We start from the raw sequence: 20,844 nt of genomic DNA, 5'->3' as shown, positions 1-20,844 counted from the left end.
GTTTTACTTTCTTATTAGTTTCACACACTGACATTCAATGTTGTCCGGGGAAGTGGTTGGTGTGGAGGGGGCAGGTGGGTTATTTGCTTTGAGACGGCTCTGTACAGGATATAAGACCACCCCCCACCCACCCCACCCACCCACCACACACACACACACACACACACACACACACACACACACACACACACACACACACACACACACACACACACACACACACACACACACACACACACACACACACACACACACACACTCCTTGCCCGTATCTTCAACCCTTTGTTTTGGGCCGCTTCATCTCCAGCATGTCAATGTCCCAAAACCGTTTGCCCCTTAATATGCAACCAATCCCCTGTTGTATACCCCATTTATGCCAAGACAGGAAACGATCAACAAACAAGAGACAACAATCTCTAAACACAATAGTAATTGCTCTTCTGTAGAACCTGAAAATATACACCATGGAAAAAAATCTTTAAAAGCAAAACCCCAAGATTTTAATAATAATATTATTATTATTATTTTATAATAATAATAAAAGTAAGGAATATGGAGAAATAAATCACACAAAGAAAAAAAGGCTCATATAACTATAAAATAAATAGAAACAACTGAATCCTCAAAAGCAGCAAAAAGGGGGGAAAAATAAACAAAACGCGATCAAAAGGCAATGAGCATGTTTTAATTGTCTGCTGAACGAGTGTAGTGCCAAATGTGAAACAACAAGAGAAAGACAGAGAAAGAGCGAGAGAAAGGGAAGGAGGGAGGGTGAGAGAATTGTGAAAGGAGCAGAAAGAGAAATCACATTCCACTAGACTCGTTGCTTTCTTTTCTTGCTTTCTTTTCTTTCGAGGGCAAGGCGGACTCGGTCCTGCCCTCGACTGGGACTGGGGACTGCAGGTCAGTCAGGTGATGGAAGTATCCAGAGAAAAGCTACTGTCGCGCTAAAGAATGGCCTTCCTCTGCCAAGGCAAGACCACCTCCTTCCCCCTGCCCTCCTTTCAGCCTGTAACATTCACATTGGTTCCCGAAAAGGCTTCAGCTTCTAAGCACTGACATGTTCAAATGGAGAACCGAGAGAAAATCCCATTATAGACTTTTTTTTTTTTCCTTTCTTTCTTTTTTGGCAGATCAGAGAAGGCTGAGCCGGACGAGAGTTAAAAGTTCAGTCAGAAGACTTTCTCCTAAGCGTTTTGTCTCTTTCCACTGTACGGAGCTCTCTTTTTCTACACTTTGGAGGTATTCCTTCTCATGAGACAGACTTAAACTTGACTTAGCACAAGTACTCCCACACACACACACACACACACTCACACCTTTAGACACAAGCGACACCCCCCACCCCCCCATCCCACCCTCACACTCATTTATCTGATCTATTAGTGAAACAGACGCAGAGAACGTAGTGGAACGAGACGAGGAATGGGAGGATAGAGAAAGAGAGAGAGAGAGAGAAAGAGAGAAAGGAGAAGACACTCCATTAGAGCTTGTAGGAGTCCTGTCCAGTTAGAGCTTGTAGGAGTCCTGTCCAGTTAGAGAGGCCAGGTGCAATAACATCTGATCACCACTGGAGGTCAGTGTTGCAATTTCAAGCCCCGACAGGTGCAGAAAGGAAAGAGAGTATGTATAGTATGTGAGGTGTGTGTGTGTGTGTGTGTGTGTGTGTGTGTGTGTGTGTGTGTGTGTGTGTGTGTGTGTGTGTGTGAGAGAGAGTGTGCATGTGTCGTGTCTCTTTGGTTTTGAGCAGTGAGATATTGTCTCCTCATCTTCCTCTTCAGACAGTATTCTCTGCCTTCACTTTTTCTTTTTCCTGCCATTATTTGTATTCGTTTGCAGATCCTTCCTTTCATGGACCCCACTAGGGGAATGTAGTGATGGAAAAAGGGGTAGTGTGACAGCTTCCACAAGGTATTTCTTTTTTATATATATAAGTTGTCCTTTTTATTCTTTCATACAACTGAGTGTGTTTCTTCTGGCTGTGACTTAGTGTGTGTTAGTAGTGTGTGTGTGTAGTGTGTTCATTTCCTAGGCCATGGTGTGATCAATATTTTCTTTTATCTTTTTCATTCCTTTGTCTCTTAATCAGGGTTCATAGTGTGTGTGAGTGTGTAAATGCGTGTGTGTGTGTGTGTGTGTGTGTGTGTGTGTGTATGTATGTATGTATGTATGTATGTATGTATGTATGTATGTATGTATGTATGAGTGTGTTTGTATACGCGAGTATCAATTATCATCATGTGTGTGACAGCGGCCAATGAGAGGGTGAAGAGACAGCAGGAATGATGAAGGGGGAAGAAAGTGTGTGGTTGGGTTGGGTTGGGGGGTTGTGTGCGTGGGAAGGTTGGCTTGGGGCATCAGAAGCCCAAGGCCTTGCACAGGGCCCAAAAGACATACAGACCAGCTGGTCTACAGTCACCTGAGAGAGAGAGAGAGAGAGAGAGAGAGAGAGAGAGAGAGATGGAAAGGGAGAGGGAAGGAGAGAGAAAAAGGAGAAAAAAGAGCAAGAGAGATAGACAGAAAGGGGGAAACAGAGAAAAATCAATTACTCTTTGTGTTAATTACTGATCTCCTGCAACTTTATATATAGTTTTAGAACAAAAGTACAACAAAGATGAAAGGCAGTTCAAAGAAGTTCAAAATGCCAGCTGTTCAAATTCAAACACAATGTTTAAGAAAATATCTCAAAGATTGGAAGATGGCAATCAAGCAGTTTTCCCATTGCCAAAAACGTAATGGCTGACCAGCTTTAGCTTGAGGTCACATGTATCACTCTGAACCAATCAAATCAATTATGTAACGACACCTAACCTTAGCACAATCAATTATAATAACTTACATGGAGAAGAATTGTCACTTGTCTCAATCTTTTTTCCGTTTTAGACCTTAGTAGGTGCCGACATGATTCACTAAGACCATAACAGTGGTAGTCTAACTAAAGAAATCCGATGGTTAAGTCCCAGACCGCACTACTGGTATTGCTTTTTGTAATCTGGACTGGAATCTCCCTTTTCAGATGATCTATAAATATATGCCACAGCTGATTGGGATCTTTTTGGGTGGGTGGGGGTCCACTGTTTAAGGGGGCTTGGTATGAAACATTTGGAAAACATGGTTTATGCAAAAGGAAAAAAAATGCTGATATATGTAGGTATGCAATCTCTGTGTGAATTACCTATGACTGAGCAACAAATGCAATATACAAACACATATCATAGGCCTAAGAGAGGTAGCATACCAAATATCTAAGACACAGTGAAAACCCCTGACTGACTGAGCATGATACAAAGAGACTGAGAATAGCATCTCATGAAGCATGGGGTAACAAGAAACTAGTACTTCTATGGTTCCAGGCATCTAAAGAAGTTTCTAGAAATGTCTGGTTCCAGTACTGTTTTGGAGGGCTCAATGACTTCAATATTACCACCTATGGAGTTATTCTGCCACCTGAGTTATTTTTAACATTGTGACAGGGGGGATCGAGGAAGAATTGACACTAGAGTGTAAGCGAGAATCCAATTAGGAAGGTGTTGGCGCCCTGTTTAACCATTCACCTACCACAACAGGAGGGTGTTGAGAGTGTGTGCATGTTGCGTGTGTGAGTGTATGTGTTACCATGGTGACAGCACTACGGGGCCTCGCGTCCGGTATCCAGGCTGGCTTCCAGCAGCAGCTCCTCCAGGTCCTGCCCGCAATGAAGCTCTGCGGCCACTGCACACACACACACACACACACACACCAAAAGTCAATTCAATTTTATACAGCCTTTATATTACATCTGCAAGTTTTTTGAAAGAATTGAGACTAATAATACAAAGGAAAATTAAGCATTTCACTAATCATGTTTACTAGATCAATGAATGTATTAATGTGGCATGTATTAAAAACATTGCTAGTATGATGATTCTACATGACTTTCTACTCTCCCCATCTTGTTTTTCCCATTCCAGAGCCCTTGCTCTATTGCACCCCTACTGCCCTCTGTTGGTTTAGAGGGGAACTCCACTGACCGTGCTCCATGACGCAGCTGCCAGGCTTAGGCCCTTCGGGATCCAGCAGGTGCAGGGCGAATTCGGGCTTCAGTCCGTTGGGCAGGGCTGCTCCAGATGGCTCCACTGTGCCGCTCTCGCCATCGTCTGTCGAGCTCTCGTCTGGGGAGTCTCCCGACGACTCCTCTGCCTGGGGCATGTCCACGGTCGACGTAGTGACCGAAGCCTGCTCCTCCCCCGTTGGGGCGACGTGCTGCTCCTGAGTGGCCGTGGCCATTGTGGCGCCGCTGACGGCGGCGGAGGTGTTCCGAGAAGGCAGCAGGGCCGAGGAATCTGAACACTCTGCAGAGAGGGGAGGAGGACGCGGCTGCGTTTGCTGATCCAAGACCAGCTGCAGCTCAGCCTCCAGCTCCGCCTCCAAGACCTGCTCAGATGAGAGCTGCTCTGGGCCTGGACAGGGGTCAGGCTCCGCCGGTGTCTCCAGCACTACGGTCGTCTCCGGATTACCACTGACCTCGGACATCGCGCTGGGCAGGGGACACTCCTCCACAGTCTGCTGCTGCTGCTGGGGTGGCAGGTCCTGTTCTGACGCCTGAGAGCTTTCTCGAGACTCCTGCTCTTGGGCAGCTGGCTCTGGAATCGTTTCAGAAGCCTGTGGCCCGGGCTGCTGCTCTGCTGCGATCGGCTCGCTTGCCTGCTCTGCTACCAGTGTCTGTGAATCGGACTGCGTTTCCAGGACCTGCTCTGGCCTGCTTAGTGTGTCGGCGCTGACCGGGGCAGGCTGGGGTTGCGTGTGCGCATCTGGGCTGCCCTGAGGCTGCTGCTCCGGTGGGTTTGGTGTCACTGCTGCTGCTTTTGCTGCTGTCGCTTCTGCTGCTGCTGCTGTTGCTGTCGCTTCTGCTGTTGCTGCTGTCGCTTCTGTTGCTTTGGTTGCTTCTGCTTGTCCATCAGCCGAAGGCTGGCTGAGCTCTGCAGAAACCGCCTGGCTGCTTTCCTTCAGGTCCTCGCTGACGCCCACTGCGGAGGCTGTATTTGGTTGTCTCGGTGGGGTTACACTCGAGTCGGTCTGTGCCGGGGGCTGCTGGTGTTGTAGCGCTGGGGGGTTAGGCTGCAACAGCTGGGCCCCTAGCGGGTCGGTTAGGGCTTCGGACAGCTGGCTCTGGTCTTTCTTCCGCGCAAGTGAGTCCACCTGTCCCTCCTCAGCAGGCCCGCTTGCACCCTGACGTGGAACATCCCCGCCTGAGGACGCCTGCGCTGGGCCGTGGGTGTGCTCAGCCTCTTTGGGCTTCGAGGTGGTGTCTTTGTTGGTCGGGCTGGGTCCTTGGCTCTGGCTCTGGGTCTGGGCAGCCCGATCCTGCTCCCTCCAGGACTGGAGCTGGGCCAGTAGTTGCGGCTGCTCGGGCGGGCTCTCCACGCGGGTCACCATGAAGATCTTGTGGCCGCGCCCGGGGCTGGACACGGAGATGCAGCGTCCGGGCGAGGGGGGTGTGCCGGGGGGCACCGGTGCCTCGGTGACCGTGATGGCGGACAGGGTGGAAGTCAGAGGCGCGCTTCCACTGATACTGCTGCTGATTGGACCAGGGCTGCGGTGGGAGGGGCTAGCACCGGCGCTGGGCAGTTTCGCGGGCCGCGGAGCGCCTTCGTTCATCAACGACGCCCCTCGTCCGGCTGGCACGTTCTTCTTCTCCTCCTCCTCCTCCTCTTCCTCCGTGTCCGAGTCGGAGTCGTCGATGACAGACGATGCCACCTGCGACGAGCTCTCCTTTCCCGTGTCCCCTCCGTCAGGTTTGGACTCGGCCGCTCCCTCCTCTCCACCTCCGCCGCCACTCTGGTCTCCCTCGGCCACAGGGGAGGACGTGACGGCGGAGACGCTGGTGGTGGTGGCGGCGGCAGAGGCCTCCTCGCCCTCCTCCTCGGGGCGCGGCGTCTCCTCGCTGGAGATCTCGGCCATGGAGGCCGACTGCCGCATCTTCTGCTCGGTCTCCTCGCGCTCGCGCGCCAGGATGAAGTTCCGCTTACAGCCGTTCTGGATTTCAGCCAGCAGGGCGCGCTGTGTCTCTATGAAGCTCTTCACCTGAGAGAGACAGACAGAGACAGAGAGTGGGAGAGACAGAGAGAGGGGGTGTAGAGAGAGAGAGAGAGAGAGAGAGATGGAGGAAAAGTAGAATAGAGAGAGAGAGACAGAACACAAAAAGGTGGAGAAAGTTTAATACTCCTTTATTAGACGACTGTTTAATTTTCTTACATGATGAAACACACACACGTACAACGTTAACGGGAGAGAGAGAAAAGAGGGGAGACTGGGGCAGAGGGAAAAACAAAAGAAGAGAGAGAGAAACTGATACATGTGCAGAGAGAGAGAGAGATAGATAGATAGATAGATAGATAGATAGATAGATAGATAGATAGATAGATAGATAGATAGATAGATAGATAGATAGATAGAGAGAGAGAGAGATAGATAGATAGATAGATAGATAGATAGATAGATAGATAGATAGATAGATAGATAGATAGAGAGAGAGAGAGAGAGAGAGAGAGAGAGAGAGAGGGAACAGATGGGGTGAAAAAGACGAAAGTATTGATCATACTGAAGAAGCTGCAGTTTGGGCAGTTTGCCTGCATACACAACACAAGCTCCACAAACAGATGAAAAGGCGTGAGTCTCCATTTCAGCCTGTGTCTGAGTCCCATCATGAGCTGTGTGTGTGTGTGTGTGTGTGTGTGTGTGTGTGTGTGTGTGTGTGTGTGTGTGTGTGTGTGTGTGTGTTCAATCTGGCCTGAGCTCAGTCGGGATTGATATGGGGAGACAAGCTGTCCGATTCAGCAAATTCAGCCAAGTTTGGGAAGTGCACATATGGCACGTTTAGTTCTAGCTTGTCATCTGGTGCTCCGACAAACGACCCTCAAATATCCACCGGACAAGATTGGAAGATTAGGGACTCAAGGAAGTCACAGCTGGAATGTTTCGTTCAAAATGAGAAGCACTTTGTCTCAGAGTGTGTGTGTGTGTGTGTGTGTGTGTGTGTGTGTGTGTGTGTGTGTGTTCTTTCCTCACCGTCTCCTTCTTGGGCTCGCGGTCCAGGTCCAGGCGCAGCAGAGAGGTGTTGACCTTGAGGGCGTGGGAGAGAGCCATCAGGCCGCCTGTCTTAATGTCGTTCTCACGCAGGTCCAGCCGTAGCAGCCGAGGACTCTCCGCAATGAACTCAGCCACCGCTACAGCACCTACACACACACACACAATTATAGACCATCACACACACACACAGAATTATAGACCATCACATACACACACACAGATAATCACACACAAACACACACTGCTGCATGACTTAAGTAAGCATTTTATACCATGCTGACATACCGCATAGAGTACTATATCCCATCTACCACTGTTTCCATACAGGTGCAAACACACAAACACACACACAGACAATCACACACAGAGACAATCTCACACACACACAAAGCTCCCATTTTGGCATATAGGAAGATACAATCATACACCTCAAGCAGATGTAGACATATATACAAACTGGACTCAGATGTGGACACACATGCATAGGTTCGTTCACATACAAACATACCACACACACACACACACACAGTTGTACCCTCGCAGGAGAGTTTGGTGGAGGCAAGCCCCAGTCTGAGCACGGAGCGGTTGGCGATGAGGCCGTCCTTCAGCTTGTGAACGCCCTCATTCCCCACAGAGTTATGGCCCAGGTTCAACGTCTCCAGACTCTGTGTGCACGGCTAGAGAAAGAGACAGAGGAAGAGAGAAAGAGAGAGAGAGAGAGAGAGAGAGGCAGAAAGAGACAGAGAAGACAGAACTTTAAATCAGTTACCTGTAGCGTGGGGCAGGGGGCAGCAGAGGGTAACTAGTTGACACACACACACACTTAAAACAGTAGCCCCCATTTTGTGGCTTGGTCTGGTTATGAGTCATTGTGTGACTGATTGGAGCTACTTTTTAAAGGCCCCAGGCCAAACATAAACACATACAGACTCACTGGCATATATATATATATATATATATACACATACACACACACACACACACACACATGCGGTCTGTAAACACACAATTACACAATCTCACACACACACACACACAATTACACACACAGACACACACAGAAATAAATAGGCAATCAAGGAAGTGCTGCATGACTAAAGTAAGCATTCTATATCATGCTGCCACTGTTTCAGATGCTGTTACAAATGCTGTTTACTGCATACTCAGGCCAAAGTGTATGTTTAGTTTAAGTTTTTTTTCACTAGTCAAAAGCAAGTGCTCTCTGACTGTCATACACTAACACACACATTAACAAATATACAAACTACACACACTCAAACGCCATGGGAACCGGGGCCCTGAGTGCTGCTCAGTGACAGCATTACACACTTGTGTGTGATTAACGTAAGCAAACTACTGGAGCCGGATGCCATATGTCACACATACTGATCTCAAATGAGCACGAGCACATGCACACGCACACACACACACACACACACACACACACACACACACACACACACACACACACCTACGTGCTTGTGACGGGCCATGGGATATATGCAAAAACAAACTTTCACACAAAACAGGTTTGTCGAGTGTAACTGTAACAGGAAGAAAAGTCTCAGCTCAAGGGCTTATGGACAACTTGCTATTCAGACACACACACACACAATGACCACAATCAATTACCACAATCAGCTACTCTCACTGAAATGCTCTCTTTCTCACACACACAGTCGCTCGCAAACACACACAGACATGTGCATGCACATGCGCGCACACACACACACACACTAGAATAACAAACAGATACAGACCAGCAAACAGATACGTGTAACAAATTGTTTTGGGTGTTTGTCATGACCTAACACAAACACACACACACCCTCGAAGCAGTGCCTTGGCTGTGTGTGTGTGTGTGTGTGTGTGAGTACAGTCTGAGCACCTCTCAGTAAGGAGTCTGGAGTTAGTGGCTTTCCTCTCACTGCTGACTCACTGCCCATTACAAAAACAACTCCCTGAGACAGAGGGAGTCTGTGTTAGTCTGTGTGTGTGTGTGTGTGTGCGTGTGTGTGTGTGTGTGTGTGAGAGTGAGTGTCTAACCACTTTGTTTGTTGAACTGTAATATACCATAAATATGTGTATAAATGAGCACATTGCTGTATAGGTTTGAGTATGTGTAGAATGCATGTGTATGACTGTGTGTGTGTGCAGTAACTGTCCTGAAGTCACGGCTTTACTTTGCTTATGTAAGTATGCTTGAAATAGTGTGTGCGCCTCTTTTCTTCACACAGACTTCAGATCTCTCTGTATGCGTGTCTGTGTGTGTGTGTGTGTGTGTGTGTGAGACCACCCACGGCCACAGAGACTCCAGATGAATGGTCATGAGATCTGCTGCTGAGCTGGGAGGAAACACAGCGGCACTTTTGCACACCATCAACAGAATTAACTATACTGTATCTGCAGTGTGTGTGTGTGTGTGTGTGTGTGTGTGTACCAGTGTGTACAACAATATGGCTGAAACACATAAATTAGAGTAGACCGTTTCTGTAATTATTTCAAGCTCTTTATAAGCCATCCTTGTCAGTACCTGTGTGTGTGTGTGTGTGTGTGTGTGTGTGTGCGTGTGTGTGTGCGTAATAGTCACCAGTGCAGCTGCGAGGTAGCCCATGCCATTGTGTGTGAGCTGGTTGTTCCACAGCACCAGTGTGACCAGACCTTTCCTCTGTTCCTTCAGGCCTTCACACACATAAGCCAGCCCTGAAAAACACACAAACACACACACACACACACTGTGAATTTGGGGGGAATGAAGAAAAACAGCTACAGGAGGGGGTGAATGCGATAAAGGGCAGGCGGGAGGGAGGTACCGGTGTCCAGGATGTGGTTGTTGCGCAGGTCCAGGATCTGGATGTTGTAGTTGAACTTGAGCAGGTTGCCCAGCTGGGCCGAGTCCTGGAGTCCATTAAGCTTGTTATCAGCCAGATAGAGCTCCCGCAGGTTCATATTCATCTTCAGAGCAGTGGCTAGAGAGAGAGAGAGAGAGAGAGAGAGAGAGAGAGAGAGAGAGAAAAGGGAGAGAGAGAGAGAGTGTGTGGGGAAAAGAACATTATTTATTTTGAATCAAATTTTAAACTTGAGAGGTAGGTATGTCTGTTCTCTTGTGTCCTAATAATCTTGCAGTCATCATCTTCTATTCCATTATGTGCTCCAGGAGTTCAGCGGGAGAGGGGGAAACCACGAGGACTGGGCAAGCGAGAGAGTACAAGAAAGAGGGACGCAGTAGGAGAGATAAAAAGGATGAAAGACGTCACAGTGATGGGCTGCAAACTACCTGCGTGTCCAACCCATTTGTATGAAATATCTGTGCACATTTCCACATATGAATTAAAATGGACACTCACCTTACCAAGGAGGACTAGTGAACAGCTGTGAGTCACCAGATGAACTATGAAATGAAATCTCAACAAATGTCACCTAATGCGAACATTACTGCTTTCTATCTACTTTTGTGGCATTATTATACCCTATGCAATTTGGGAGCTATTCCACCTGCCTTTAGCAATTAAAAACAAAAAAATGTCCCATTCCAATGATGTGTATGTGTGACTGTGTATATGTGACTAGATTAGAAACCCAACTGAAACCGATCCAGGACACCCCGATGAACAGGCCTGCCCATTCACATGTCCGGCACCCCTCTACAGCACCACAGAACACCGTCCGGCACCCCTCTACAGCACCATTGGACACCGTCCAGGACCCCTCTACAGCACCATAGAACACCGTCCAGCATTCCTCTACAGCACCATAGGACACCGTCCGGCATTCCTCTACAGCACCATAGGACACCGTCCGGCATCCCTCTACAGCACCATAGGACACCGTCCGGCATCCCTCTACAGCACCACAGGACACCGTCCGGCACCCCTCTAAAGCACTCCTCTACAGCACCACAGGACAGCGTCCGGCACCCCTCTACAGCACCATAGGACACCGTCCAGGACCCCTCTACAGCACCATAGGAGACTGTCCGGCACCCCTCTACAGCACCACAGGACACCGTCCAGGACCCCTCTAACAGCACAGGAGACCACAGGGGAATCTCACCCTCCTGGGTCTGCCCTTACCCTCAACCCAAGGTTCTCTTTAACGGACAGCTGGATTCCTGGGTTGCTGGTTCGCTGAATACACTCGTTCATAGACAAGCTTTGCCTAGTTCCCAGGCAATAACCGCCACAAGACAATTGTGTTGTGGGGAGAATACCGGTATTACGATTGTAGTACCAGAAGTTGTAGTACCACAAGTTGTTAAGAAAGGCTCGCAGAAACCTAAAAAAAACTACCGAACGCTTGCCAAAAAAAAAACAACCAAACAAACGAAGCAGAGCATTCCCCCTGCATGTGAGCATGTGAGCACAAGCACTGTGAGGACACCAATGTGATCAATGTGCCACAGCCTTTACTTGCCAACGCTTGCCCCTAAGAATTCCGTCCAGCACCAACTATGCAAATCTTTACCACAATTCTTCTCTACTTTTGGCATCATCTTCAAATGATCACTTGAAATGATCACTTGATCATTGTCAGCCTTCAGAACACCCACTCGTTCACTACGTTCTATATAGTGAATGACCACTGTGATTATACACTAGATAGTCCACTATGTGTGGATGAGTAGATGTTCCAAATGTAGGCCATGTTTTATTAACAAACAAAACAGTGCTACAATGTCAAAACCCTAACCCTTTAAACTAGTTTACATGATTTATAGTCATGGGACAGACAGATAAACACACACCTGTCATTCCCACTAACCGAGCAGGTTACACACAACTTAGTTTCTATGTTCAGGTCAGCACACCCTGAGCAAATGCAGCAGTTCTTTCACAGCAACACGTCGGCAATAACATGCCAAAAAGATGGCAGAATATGGGCAAAAGACAGCAGGTAGCATCATGTCAAGCTTTTACCAGTGCCAATTGGTGGTGTCTGCAATTTAGACTAGTTAGGTAGAATGCTATAATGTCCATAATGTCTCCTAACAAGAGCATACAGTGAAAATGACCACTAATAAAATTGTGTCAAATGATTTGAATTTCAGTCTCAGTCAATTCATCAGAAAGGGCCCAAGGTCACTCCCTGCACTCTGACCACAACCAATAATCCATGATTAGCTTTATCTGTGCACAAAAATGGAGATAGGAAGAGGGAGAGAGACACTTTGATAGACAGAGATATGGAAATAGATAGAATGAGAGAGAGAGAGAGAGAGAGAGAGGAGAGAGAGGAAGGGAGGGAGAGCGAGCATGAGAGGGAAGAGAGAAAAAAGGAGGGAAAAATACGAAGGATTTAAAAACAGAGCGTTTCTGTGAGAGCAAATGAAATCTGTCTGATTAGATCATGCAACTCATCTCCACTTCATTTAGGCCCATTATAGCCATGACGACAGTGTCTGCCATGGTCCCTCTCACTGTTACTGAGTGGCATTATGGGCTGTCTTGAACACATCGCCATCACTCACAGAGAGGAGCAGGGAAAGAGTAAGAACAAGTGAGAACAAAAGAACGAGAGAGAGAGAGAGAGAGAGAGAGAGAGAGGAGCAGGGAAAGAGTGAGAACAAGAGAGAACAAAAGAACAAGAGAGAGAGAGAGAGAGAGAGAGAGAGAGAGAGAGAGAAGCAGGGAAAGAGTGAGAACAAGAGAGAACAAAAGAACAAGAGAGAGAGAGAGAGAGAGGAGCAGGGAAAGAGTGAGAACAAGAGAGAGAGAGGAGCAGGGAAAGAGTGAGAACAAGAGAGAGAGAGGAGCAGGGAAAGAGTGAGAACAAGAGAGAACAAAAGAACAAGAGAGAGAGAGAGGAGCAGGGAAAGAGTGAGAACAAGAGAGAGGGAGAGATAAAGCCAGACTGTCGAGGGAAAGAGAGATACAGACAGACAGATATATGGACAGACAGACAGAGAGATGTATAGTTAACGAGAGCGAGATTGAGAGCGAGAGTGCAGGCGGTCCCACTTAGTGTGTCTGACTGGGGGGAGGACCGAGGGCAGGGGGCAGGAGACATTCAGACAGACCACAGTGCACCCTAATCACAAGCAATAGCTCCCATTTGTGCCTGTCAGAGAGGCTCTTAGAGCTGGGACAGCTGATTGATGCAGATGTGACGCGTGGAGAAGTGAGATTGTCTGGCTTATGTGCATTAAAAGCCTGCCAGGGTCTGCAGACGGGTGTTCTAGCATCTAGTTCTGTCATGTCTTATCATCTGCCTGGAGTGATCCAAAGTCATAAAGCTGGCTTTGGGGTGTGTGTGTGTATGTCTGTTTAAGTATTTGTGTAAGTGTGTGTATATATATATATATATATATATATATATATATATATATATATATATGTGTGTGTGTGTGTGTATATATGTGTGTGATATATGTGTGTATGTATATTAGTATGTGTATGAGTGTGTGTGTGAGAGTGTATATGTTATATATATATATATATATATATATATATATATATATATATATATATATATATATATATATATATATATATATATATGTGTGTGTGTGTGTGTGTGTGTGTGTGTGTGTGTGTGTGTGTGTGTGTGTGTGTGTGTGTGTGTGTGTGTGTATATATGCTACCGTATATATGTGTGCACAACCGTGTATATTAGTATGTGCATGAGTGTGTGTGTGTGTGTGTGTGTGTCTTACCCAGCAGCATGAGCGGCCGTCCAGACAGGCCAGCGTTCTCCAGGTGCAGCACGGCCAGGCTGCCGCTGATCCTGAGGGCGCGCGCAACAAACGGGGCCGAGTGGTCCAGAAGGGGCGTGTTCCGCGCGTCCAGGTACGTCAGAGAGCTTGTCTGCACACACACACACAAACACACACAAGGAAATGGAATTAGGCAACTAAACCATACATACACAAATACGCACAGAGATACTGTAGACACACACACACACACACACTTAATGTTACATCCAGAAATACAACACACATACAAATACAAAGCCCTCTCTCTCTCTCTCTCACACACACACACACACACACAAAATAGTGACAGTGAATGGTTCCCAGTTAGGACAGCTGCTTGTACAGCCCTATTTTAAGTCCACATATAGGATATGAAACTTGTGCAGGGGAATATTGTCTGGCCTCAGTGGCATCTGCATGAAGGGGAGATCGGCTGTGTGATTACAGCACCCTGGTGACCTTTGACCTCACTACTCTTTGAAGGCGCGCGGAGAGGGCAACATGCACGTCTGATGGGCTGGTAGGACTGGGTGTGTGTGTGTGTGTGTGTGTGACAGATGTGTGCATGAGTTAAAGTTTAAGAGGTTTATACTGTATGGAAGGGACACAAAAAAAAGGAATAAATGTGTGAATGAAGGTGTGTGTGCGCGTGTAAAAGTAAGGGGTAGAGAAAGAGAAAGTATTTGCGTGTCTGTGTGTGTGAGCACAAGAGAGAGAAGGAGTGTCTGTGTGTGTGTATATGTGTGTTGTTTGAGAGAGAGAGAGAGAGAGAGAGAGAGAGGGAGAGAGAGAGAGAGAGAGAGAGAGAGAGAGAGAGAGAGTGAGAGAGTGTGTGTGTGTGTGTGTGTGTGTGTGTGTTAGAGAGACCCACCGGCAGGGCTTGGTCTTGGCACTAACATGCATCTCTAATCCCAGAGGCTCAGGATGGTAATCTCACACACTCTTCATCACTTCATCAGCACTCTCACCACCCACCCCACCTCCACACCAACCGAGACTAAAACAGCCAGTCTTCTGCACTTACACCCTGTCCCCCTCTCCATCAATCACTTACTCCCTCTCTTCCTCTCTCTCCCTCTCTATCTTTTTCCCTTCCTCCAACTTTCTCTCCCTCTCGCTCACCTTCCACCTCCCCCACCCTCCCTCTTCTCTCTCCTTTACTAACACTCTCTCTCTCTCACTCCATCTCTCTGTCTCTACATGTTTCTCTCTACACAGGTCTCTCTCACACTCTATCCATCCATCCTTCCATTATCTACTATACTTTAGCTAGTGCTATTTTTTAGTGAGTGCGGTCTAGTGTTTGCTTGAGTATGTGTGTATGTCTTTGTATGTGTATGTGTTTGACAATATGAATGTGAAAGGAGAATGTGTGTGTGTGTGTGTGTGTGTGTGTGTGTGTGTGTGTGTGTGTGTGTGTGTGTGTGTGTGTGTGTATATATGTGTCTAGACATTTGGAGTGTGTGCGTTGTGTATGAAAGACGGATTGTTCTCTCTCGATAATTGGCAGTTCATTTCCATGCCTTTGGGAGATGGCTGACATTAATCTGACAGTTTACAGAACACTTGCCCCGACAGGCCTCCCCATGTGAGGCCTAATGCAAGCTAATGAAGAGCTCTCCTCCGCAACACACACACACGTGCACATGCTAACATACTGTACATAAACTCTCTCACACACACACACACAATTACAATGTACAGCTATCTATCCCCAGATTATTTCTCATTCTCACGACAAATACACCCACCCACATATTGCATACTTTTTTTTTGGCCAGATAAAATGTCAATATTCCAGAATACCAGACATACAGACAATCTGCTGGACATATGTTTTAAATTGCCATGCAGAGTCAATAGCCCTGGGTAAAACTCTGATACTGGGATACTGTAGCATACAACTTATTCCAGTGACCTTAATAACCGGGTTTCATCACTTTCCAACAAAATTGGCAATCCATCATTGAAATTACCCTTCCTACAAACACCAAATCCATGAACACCGGTTCTAACTACCAAGATCAGCCAACAGCCATTTCTAGAAACAAACTCCAGAAAAATGATTTAATAACCCCCGTCCATCCCGTGTCCACCCAAGCCCCTGCCACTCTCACCTTCCTCATCATGTGGGAGGCGGCCTGCCATCCCCTCGTGCCGATGTGCTTGTTGAAGGAGATGTTGAGGTGTGTGGCCGACTCGTAGTACTCGATCATGTCAAACAACGCAGACGCACCCTGGGCAGGACAGAGGAGGAGGAAGAGGAAAACTGGTCAGACTCAATCATAAAAAGCATCTTTGAGTGTCTTGAAAAGCGCTACACAAATTAAATATATTATGATGATTATTATTATAATTACAATAAGACATCAAGCATAGGAAATGTATGAATAGATCATCAAGACATCAATCATGAACATTTACTGTAAATATTGTTAGAGGTGCAGTGAGTCGTTGCGCAGCAGGTTGTATTTGTTTATATTTATATTTAAATGTATTAGCAGACACACAATGTACGTACATAAAATCAGTGTTTCCTTTAGATTTTTATTTTAGCAGTGGGGGCAGGCCAGTCCGCAACCTCCAATCAACACAACAATATGTGGAGTGAAACTGGACGGACAAAAATCAAGGAAGGAGTGCGGCAGAAATGCTGTTCGCCCTATTAAGAGTTTATGTGCCATCGAAATGATTTTGGAAATGTTATTTTAAGGTTCTTTAGTGGGCCTTATAGGCCAGCTCTCCAGTCCCACGGCCAGCCAACACACCTGGTACCACCAGAGGCTGAGAGATGAGGAGCGACAAGGAGCGAAGGCTGTGCTGTTAACAGCTAACCTTGCAGCTAACCTTGAGGAAAAACTTACACACACTCCCTCTTAGGGGTGTCAAAATCTCGACAGAACTGGAAATAAGGCAAGAAAAGCAAACAACATAAGAAATGCATTAATAGTAAAATAATTTTAAAAAGATCGAAAATCGAATCTTAAGTTTAAAATAGAAAATAAAATCGAAGATTGAGAAATCTTGACACCCTTACTGACTGTCTACTGTCCACACACACATACAAGCACAACTGCTCAGACATAGTGGTGTGATCGAAACTGCATACACACAAATCCTGCTACCATTCCCCGAGTGAACTAACAACCTATCGTCATCAAGAGCCCAACTGTGTGTGAAACACAATGTGTGCAGGCAAGGGAGAAAGGAATGTACTTTATATGTGTGTTTAAAAATGATTCTAAACCTGATAGTTCCGGTATTTAATTATGATTGGCTGAATCGTGTTCGATGCCGTTGTAAAATCCAGCACAAACATACACCTTGACCGCAATCCATTCTATATTACTGCGCTACCACAACTTGATACAAAAGTTAAAGTAGCTGCGTCTCAATGTTGCTTGGCAACCATTCAGATAGAGGAAATATATTTCTTGGCGGAAGAATGATTATCTAGGAATAACTCGTTATATTTCTAGTTGCTGTACCTTTACTTTATGAAACTTTGCCAGGTATTTATAGTAACAGTTTTAGAAAAGCAATAAGACACTCGAGTCCATAGGTTACACTGATTCTACAACGCCCCTTAGCTGTTGTAGAATCAGCGTAACCTACGGCCTCTCTGGGCTTATGGCTTAAGTGTGTGAGTGTGTGTAGGAAAGAGAGAACATGAGAGAGGAGAGAGAGAACATGAGAAAGAGAGAGAAAAACTAGAAAATGTAATTTCGAGGAAATTACCAATGCATGAAAATATAAAAATACTGTATATTAACATAAAATGCCAAACAAACTTTTATTGGGAAACAGTTGGCAGGAGTCATAGTTGATAACAACAGACAGTTGAAATGGCTGAACAGTTAAATAGTTGAGTAGTTTAAATAGTTAAATTATTTAATAGTGAATTATTGTAGTGAGGACATGTATTTTGAAACAGTTGTGGGCAGAGGAAATCGTAGTCTTAAGAGAGCCAGATTGTATGCTTAAAGCCTGAGACAGAGTATATAGTTTAAAAGTTGAATATAGATAGTGTAATGGATGTTGATAGACAGAAAGTTGAATGGATGTTGATAGGCAGATTGTTTAATGGATGTTGATGGGATAGTTTAATGGGTAGATGAGTGAATGGTTTGAAGAGGATGAATGGATAGAAAGTTGGATGGAATGTGCCTTATATCCTTGTAGAATGGAGATACACAGAGAGAGTTGGCCTAATTGAGCAGAAAGCAGTTGATACAGGTGCAATCAGTTTAACTGGCTTTTTGATGGGACCTAGTAGAGCAGCTGGAAGTTGATACAGGTGCAAATCAAGTTAGCCCATTATGATGTCATAGTCCCCATACAAAGTCTATGGGGAAAAATAAGCTTGTTTTTTATTAATATCTCAAAAAGTATAAAGTTTACAAAAGTGAAAAATACATTCCTCAAGTCTCCTTTTCAAGACCTACGTTACAAAGTTTGAACGAAGTTTCTACGTTAAACGGTTGAAGCTGAATTAGATGCAGAAATTTGGTGGGAAGAAGAAGAAGAAGAAGAAGAAGAAGAAGAAGAAGAAGAAGAAGAAGACTTCGGTTAACAGAACAGTACATTTTCATGCACTGTAATTAATTGAGCAGCCCTGTGCACTGACTGATGGCTGGGGAGTTTTATTCTGGGATGTGTGTGTGTGTGTGTTTATCCTGTCACATGTAATGAGGTATGGGGATGTGCTGGGGAAAAATGTCTGGTTAGAGTGTGAGTCGGCATGGGGTAGTGGTCTGCAAATGTAAAAAAGAAAGCTTTATGCGTACTTTTTACTGTGTGTGTGTGTGTGTGTGTGTGTGTGTGTGTGTGGGGGCGGTTGGGGCGGGGCAGTGTGTGATGGTGATGGTGTATGAATTCAGTAAATTATGCATGGTCTCATGTGCTTTGATGTCAAAATGCCAGGACACTGGAAAGAATTAATGCTCTTGTAAACTGAGCTATACAATTCTGGAAAGTGATAATGTTTGTTGTGTGTGTGTGTGTGTGTGTGTGTGTGTGTGTGTGTGTGCCTGTTTACGAGTGTGTGTGGTTAAGATCAGACCCCCCACGTCAAGATGAAGTGAATAATAAACAGGCTCGGAGATGAGGCCATCCTTAAAAATATTTTTGTTTGCAGTAACAGCCAAAAAAATTAAAATGGGGGTAGGTAGGTCAATATTTTTTTTTTTTTTTCAAGATTCAAAGTAAAAAAAAAAAGTACAATTTTGGTCATGGTGATTACGTAGGGAATGAATTTACACAAATGTGCATATCGTGATTTAACTGACTGGGTCTTCAACCCGCACCTTCAGGGCTTAATTCATTGCAAACCTCATTCTGATGCAGGTTATATAGACCAGCCTTTCTCAAACTTCTTTGACCTGAGGCCGGGTCATGGCAGACTTTGGGGTCATAGGGCTCATCTACATGTACCCAGAAAGAAGGCTACAAGCTCTTGGCCACGTTATATTGAAATTTGACTATAGGCCTACAATACTCAATGCTATACAGTGTATTATACAGTCTCTGCTCTGTTTCTAAGGAAGTTCCAAAAACAACGCCGTTCTATTAAGTTTTTAAATAAATAAATAGCCTTCCAACAGGTTGAAGCGGAGCTTTGATACCAACGCTATCGATTAGTTTCAGTTTCTCTCACGCGAGACGCCGCATTGAATGAATGCTCATGCCACCACTTAATTGTAGGGCTCCATGTTTAATGACATCGATAGCAGAAACGCTTGTTTTATTTTTTTCACGATCCAAGGGTTTCTTGATCAACCGGCGCAGCAAATTATCAAATGAAGCACCGGGCCAAATTTCACTCCACGACTAATTCGGACCAGCAGTCTCCATGTTGCGGACCCATATTTTGAGAAATGCTAAATAGACCACAACCAATTTCTATACTCCGACACGGTCACCGTTAGACTAGGGGAGAAGGGATGAGAAAAGATCTGGCCACAGTTTTTCCAGAACTTCATGCCAAGTAAAAGCATTATCAGTTTTGTGTGAATGAAACAAGCGTAGGCCATAGTGTGACATGCGAAAACCAATGGTGTAGAGATGCCACAGGGTTTTATTTAAGGAGCTTCACGCTTGCATGTAGGCAATTTATATTCACAATACTTGGGCCTACTAAAAGAAATATTATTTTATTGCATTTGTATTGGTTGTTTAGAGTAAAAAAAACAATCGGGTCGGTATTAACGCGAAGTTTACAACCGCAAGTCGGTCGGACTAAAAGGGAAAAAAAAATAAATATTTGGGTTCGGTTCTAAATTGACAGGGTCGGTCGGGTTACGCAAACTAAAAATATTTTAAGGATGGCCTGAAGGAGATCATTCAGAGTATGGGTTTCCTTTCTAAGCCCATGAGTGTGTGTGTGTGTGTGTGTGCGCGCGCGCATGTGTGTGTCCTGCCTGTTCAGTCCCCCTGTTTACACTCCCAGTGTTCCAATGTAAGCAAAGCATCCTGGGAAGCTCAGGCACTTCCTGTCGCAAGGGAGCAGATGGACGAACCCTCTCCCAGTGGGCCCCTCACCTAAGCGACCCACGATCTGTCTGCACTAGGGGACAGGCCACCACACACACACACACACAACCTGTCTGCACTAGGGGGCAGGCCACCACACACACACACAACCTGTCTGCACTAGGGGGCAGGCCACCACACACACACACAACCTGTCTGCACTAGGGGGCAGGCCACCACACACACACACACACACAACCTGTCTGCACTAGGGGACAGGCCACCACACACACACAGAACCTGTCTGCACTAGGGGGCAGGCCACCACACACACACACACACAACCTGTCTGCATTAGGGTGCAGGCCACTACACACACGCACAGTACGCACACGGCACACGTACACACACGCTCATGCACACACACACACGCTCATGCACACACACACACTCACGCTCGCACACACACACACACACACTCACGCTCACACGCACGTGCGGTAACTCCGTCAGTGCTCTAGGATTCGCAAGCCAACACAAAGTGATGTTTCCACAGGCATGACCAATCAAACTCTCAGAAATCTGAAGTTAGCCATTAGCGGCTGACACGA

General features: G+C 46.0%; 1 protein-coding gene across 1 annotated transcript; it reads right to left on the bottom strand.

Annotated features, from left to right (window-relative positions):
- Positions 1–663: 663 nt before the first annotated feature.
- On the bottom strand, positions 664–16,890 carry LOC125308660 (protein phosphatase 1 regulatory subunit 37-like). Its single transcript, XM_048265223.1, has 10 exons — positions 16,876–16,890; positions 15,880–15,999; positions 13,721–13,871; positions 9,882–10,037; positions 9,659–9,771; positions 7,604–7,745; positions 7,048–7,214; positions 4,011–6,063; positions 3,616–3,711; positions 664–2,419 (listed from the first exon to the last, which is right to left on the bottom strand). The coding sequence occupies exons 1-9, from the start codon at positions 16,888–16,890 to the stop codon at positions 3,629–3,631; spliced, it is 3,000 nt and encodes a 999-aa protein (XP_048121180.1). The 3' UTR covers positions 664–2,419; positions 3,616–3,628.
- Between the last annotated feature and the right edge of the window lie 3,954 nt (positions 16,891–20,844).

This window comes from Alosa alosa, chromosome 15 (genome assembly GCF_017589495.1).
Source record: "Alosa alosa isolate M-15738 ecotype Scorff River chromosome 15, AALO_Geno_1.1, whole genome shotgun sequence".
NCBI classification, from domain to species: domain Eukaryota; kingdom Metazoa; phylum Chordata; class Actinopteri; order Clupeiformes; family Clupeidae; genus Alosa; species Alosa alosa.
The sequence above is the reverse complement of the archived record's forward strand: the minus strand, read 5'-3'. Positions and strand labels throughout refer to the sequence as shown.

Bases quoted from the DNA above. Each gene is read 5' to 3' on its own strand.
- LOC125308660 (XM_048265223.1), bottom strand. The intron at 10,038-13,720 runs GTAAGACACACA...CTCTCTCTCTAG, and splicing joins ACGGCCGCTCATGCTGCTGG to CCACTGCTCTGAAGATGAAT. The intron at 9,772-9,881 runs GTACCTCCCTCC...TGTGTTTTTCAG, and splicing joins CAACCACATCCTGGACACCG to GGCTGGCTTATGTGTGTGAA.